Source organism: Orycteropus afer, unplaced genomic scaffold (genome assembly GCF_000298275.1).
Source record: "Orycteropus afer afer isolate SDZICR_OR568_19922 unplaced genomic scaffold, OryAfe1.0 scaffold00124, whole genome shotgun sequence".
In the NCBI taxonomy this organism is placed as follows: domain Eukaryota; kingdom Metazoa; phylum Chordata; class Mammalia; order Tubulidentata; family Orycteropodidae; genus Orycteropus; species Orycteropus afer.
Genome location: NW_006921711.1, coordinates 2,254,624 through 2,259,752, shown reverse-complemented (window position 1 = coordinate 2,259,752; position 5,129 = coordinate 2,254,624). Strand labels below are relative to the sequence as shown.

The following is a 5,129-nucleotide window of genomic DNA, read 5'->3' as shown; positions in this document are numbered from 1 at the left end:
AAAAAAAAAAAAAAGGTTTCCAGGCTGTAATCTTTATAGGAGCAGACAGCCACATCTTTCTTCCATAGAGTGGCTGGTAGGTTTGAACCACTTGACCTTTTGGTTAACAGTTGAACACTTACCACTGTGCTACCAGGGCTCCGTTTTAAAATAGATATATAACATAGATATATAATCTACTCCAGGTCACATATTGGGCTAAGTATCAAGGTACAAAGAAGAATGACACCCAGTCCCTGCCCTCAGTGAGCACAAAGTCTAAGCTATAGTATACAGTATAGCAGCCACTAGCCACAAGAAGCTATTAAGCTCTTGAAATGTAATTAGTCTGAATTGCTATGGGCTGTAAGTATAAAACACACAAAGAATTTTGAGCACCTAGTAGAAAAGAAAGGAGCCCTGGTGGCACAGTGGTTAAGTGCCAAGCAGCTAACTGAAAGGTCAGTGATTCGAACCCCCAGCCAGTAAGCAGGTAAAAGATGTGGCAATCTGCTTCCATAAATATCACAACCTTGGAAACCCTGTGGGGCAGGTCTACTCTGTCCATAGGGTTGCTATGAGTCAGAATCAACTCAATGGCACACAATAACAACAACAGTACCAAGAGAAGTCCTTGGGGTAGGGCAAACAATTAGCTCACTTTACTGCTAACCAAAGGTTGGTGGTTTGAGTTCACTCAGAGGTGCCTTGGAAGAAAGTCCTGGTGATTTATGTCCAAAAATATCAGTCATTGAAAATTCTACAGAGCATAGTTCTACTCTGACACACATGGGGTCACCATGAGTTGGAGTCAACTTCATGGCAAATGGTTTAGTAGCACAAAAGAAATAGAATGCAAAATGCTTCCTTAATGGTATCTATATGAATTACATGTTGAAACGATTGTATTTTGGATGTATTTGATTGAACAAAGCATTTTAAAAATTAATTTTACCTGTTTCTTTTTGCTTTTATATTTCTTTTTACTTTTTGTGAAATGTATGATCACATACATGGCTTGCATTATATTTCCTTTGGATGGTGCTGGTCTAGGAAGTGTAAATGGTAGGAACAGGATGAAGAAGGACTAGAAGGGCTACAGAGGAGTTTTAGAAAGTGGTAGCATAGTGCCTAAGGCACTTGACTGCTAACCAGAAGGCTGGCAGTTCAAACCCACCAGCCACTCCTCGGAAGGAAGGTTGGGCAATCCTACTTCCGTAGTGATACTGCCTCGGAAACCCAAGGAGGGGTCGCTATGAGTCGGGGCCGACTCGACGGCATATAACAACAACAACAACAACAACATATGAACGCCAAGGTATTAGGTCTTGACTGTGTGGGGCAGAGGAAGCTGAGGAAGGCTGGAGTCTGTGGCCCCAGAGGGCAGGGATGGAGGAGGTCACAGGAGGGTGCAGGCAATGGAGGAGGAAAGAGAAGAGCTTCAAGACAAAGGAAACTGAATGAGCAGGCACAAATGGGACATGTTTGGAAAGGAGTAAAAAATTTGTATGGAGAGTAGGGTTCAGAGAGGGAGTATGTAGATGAGGTAGAAAGGTAGGTTCCTGACAAAATTGGGGGTGTCATTTGCTCAACAGTCTTTGAACTAGCTGAATTTGGACTTTTTTCCTTGTTCACTTATTTAGAAAGCCAAGAATTTATACAGAAGAGAATTCCAGACTTGGCTGAGGAGAAAGAGGGTAATGAAACTCTGAAGAAAAATGAGCAGATAGTGTGAATGCAAATTCAGAAAAGTGAGTCTAGTATTAACTCTGTTAATTTTACGTGTGACCTCCATTGTGGTTTCCTACAATCAGATGGCGGGAGGTCACTGATACCTAAACACAGTCACCTAACTGCTCAGATCTGGGCTCTTCCATAATAGGCTGCTTATTTATGGCCTCTTTGTGCTCCAATTTTCCCATATGGGTGGGTGGCTACACAACTTCACAGAGTATTGACACGCAACAAAAGGCTTTTCATTTAAGCCAACACAGCTATACAATATTTTAAGAATAGGGAAAAAGAATGTGATGTTAAAAACAAAGGGGCGGGATAGTCAATCACAATGTAAACAAGGGATCCCAACCCCACACTTCCAGGACAGAAGGCAATCATCAAAAACAAACTAAAACCTGGAATAGCTTTTTGGTAACGGTGAAAACAAAACAGGAAAAATACCTATTGATTACAGCAACCAGTCTCTCAAGGAAAAGTTATTGGGAAAGACAAACAGAAGAGCTGGTTAGAAGCTGCCATGTTTACAGAAGTCTAGGTATATCTAGAAGAAGAGCACAGAGAGGCTCAGGAAGTGGGAAGTGTATTTCCGGATTTAGAGGTTTTATAGCCCTGGTGCTGCAATGGGTTAAGAACTCCCCAGCTGCTAACTGAAAGGCTGGCAGTTCAAACCCACTGTCAAAGGTCGACAGTTCAAAGTCACCCAGCGACTCTATGGGAGAAAAGACCTGATGGTCTACTTCCATAAAGATTACAGCCTAGAAAACCCCACAGGGCAGTTCCATGGGGTCACTAGGAGTCAAAAGCGACTCAGTGGCACCTATCAACAACAATACAGCTCTCTTTATTCAATACATCACTTTTGCTAAGCACTTACTATGTAAAAGGCAAAGGGTGCTACAGGTGGCAAGAAAGCCCTATAAAGTGATTTCTGCCCTCAAGGGCCAGGCAGTAGCTGGAAGAGACCCAGATCTGTTACAAGGCAGTATCAGAGAAGAACCACAGGACCTGAGCGGGGAGGAGAGAGACCTTTCTGAATAGGGAGATTAAATACAGATTAATAAAGGAAATGGACTTGAGATATACCTTGAAGAACTTGATGGCATTTCAATTAGTGAAGATGCAGAAAGATTAAAATAGAAAAGAAGAGAAGATGATATCAGTGAGAAAAAGAAAAGCCTTTTATTAGTTACTAAGTGAAGTTAGTGATTTCAACAGTTCATTTGTAATATCTTCAAGATTAAACTCACCCCTACCTCCCACACTCTATCATTACCTGTTTTACTTTCCTCAAATCAATTATCATTACCAAAAATTACTTTATTAGTCAACTTTTTTATTTCTATATTGTTGCCCTTAACTAGTGTGACTCTACTTCCCCATTTGCCTAAGACAGTCCCAGCTTATGCCTGTTGTCTAGCAAAATTTCACTCTTGAAAGTGTCGTGGTTTGAACGATAAATTACAAGTACACTCCTCATATAACTCACCAGGTAATTCTTACTGTAACTTAAATAATTTCCCACTTCTAGTTTTCTCCTAATATGGGTATCATTTGAAATAATCCTTGATTCAATTAATGATCGACCCATTGCAGTACATTTTTCCCCTCTCTTCCAATTCTCATGATTTAAACTTTGAAGAAAGACCTGGTGATTTACTTCTGAAAATCAGCTACTAAAAACCTTACAGAGCACAACAAACAGTCCCACCTGCAGCCCATCACCAGGATGGTGCAGGGCTCTCCATCAGTCAGGGGCTGATTGACAGCAGCTAACAGCAACCAACTTTAAAGACCTAGTCTACACCTTTTAAGACACCACTTACCTTTTTTAATAAAACATTATCTATACTTGCTTCATTAATAAATTCTCAGTTTGCCACACAAGCCACATCATATACTGGGAAAGTAATTCTAAACTGTCACTCTAAGATATTCAAACTATAAAGTGCAAAGAAGCAGGAAGTCGATTTTAGGAGAAAACCTGTCCTCTGTAAGAAGTTAGAATGGATTAGCAAACAAGTGTATGTCCTCAGTGGGCAGTAAATCAAAAAATTCTTTAGGCTCAAAGGCCTCCAGCAAGCAGGCTTCATCATAGGGAAGAACTGCTGAGTGCTGCTGAGTGACTTTTTAAATACCATAAACAAGGAGAAACTTGGCCTGACTAGTCATAGAGGAATGTGCTTACTGCACAATCCAGGCCGTAGTTGGGTTTCAGGGAATGAGAGAGCCATAAACCACCCTCATCCTTCCTCTCTCCCTCAGCCCTATGTGGCACGAACCTTTCAGATCGCCATTCCCATCCTTGTCGCTGTCCTTGAAAGACCTCGGGTAGATTTGGTACATGGGCCCTGCCTGCCACCAGTCCAGGCACTTTGGAGAGATGGCGATGATGGCTATGGTGATGCCAATCAGGACGAGCACCGAAGCCACGGTGAGCCAAAAAAGGACCTCCCGTGGCACCCGGTAGCGGGCCTGGCCTGAGAACTGGAGCAGCACCTCCTTGGGCATCCCCGCAAAGGGCTGCACGCCGGTAAAGTCCAGCGCCACGGGGCCGTGGATGTCCATGGTGTAGGGCTGAGGGTTGTCCTCCGGGCTGCCTGGATCCGGCTCCCTCTCCAGGATGTCTTCGTTCTGGACAAATCCGTTGTTTGTCCGGCATCCCTTCATACTTATTTGGAGGGAGTCTCTCTTGCCTTCCTCCTCAGCCATGCCTCACGTCTGGTCTCTTCTGAGAGCCTTCCTGCAGTAACAAAGGTGGAAAGGTGGCTTGCTGAGCTGTAGTGTAATTAGCTTTGCGTGGTTTATAAATAAACCTGGCTGGACTTTGTTCAGCCAAGGAAGAAAGGGTAAAGGTGAAGGGGCTTTAAAACAATCTCTTTTTAGTGAAGTATAAGAAAAAAGAAATAAACACTGGATTTTGCAAGGCCAAAGGAGCTTTGTTTTTGCCTCATTTTGAGGGTCTCCTCTTACAAATCCAAGATAGAACCCAATATATTAAGCTCCAGGAGGCAGGGAACCACAACACTATGTTATTGAAGCTATTTTTTGTTGTATGGCAGGCAGTTCCACCCTAGTTGCCTTTAGTCTTGTTTTCCATTTTCAGAAAAGGAAGTGGCTGCCTGTTCTTGGAAGCATTTCCAGAAGGCTGAGTGGGAAAAAGGATTCCATGTCTCTCTAGCAAGTTTAAGTGCTTTACCATAGGTAAAAATCCAAAAATCAAACCCATTGCTGTGGAGTCAATTCCAACTCACAGCAATCATGTAGGATAGAGTAGAACTGTCTCATAGGGTTTCCAAAGCAGTAATCTCTACAGAAGCAGACAGCCACATTTTTCTCCCACCAAGCAGCTGGTGGGTTTGAACCACTGCTCTTTTGGATATCAGCCAAGCTCTTTAATCTCTGTGCCACCAGGA

General features: G+C 42.8%; 1 protein-coding gene across 1 annotated transcript in view; it reads right to left on the bottom strand.

The window, feature by feature from the left end:
* SLC3A1 (solute carrier family 3 member 1) overlaps positions 1 to 4,425 on the bottom strand; it is an 88,421-nt gene extending 83,996 nt beyond the window's left edge. Inside the window, exon 1 of the mRNA XM_007944384.1 lies at positions 3,996 to 4,425. Coding sequence (XP_007942575.1) covers positions 3,996 to 4,425 — 430 coding nt within the window. The remainder of the gene's footprint in view (positions 1 to 3,995) is intronic.
* Positions 4,426 to 5,129: the final 704 nt, after the last annotated feature.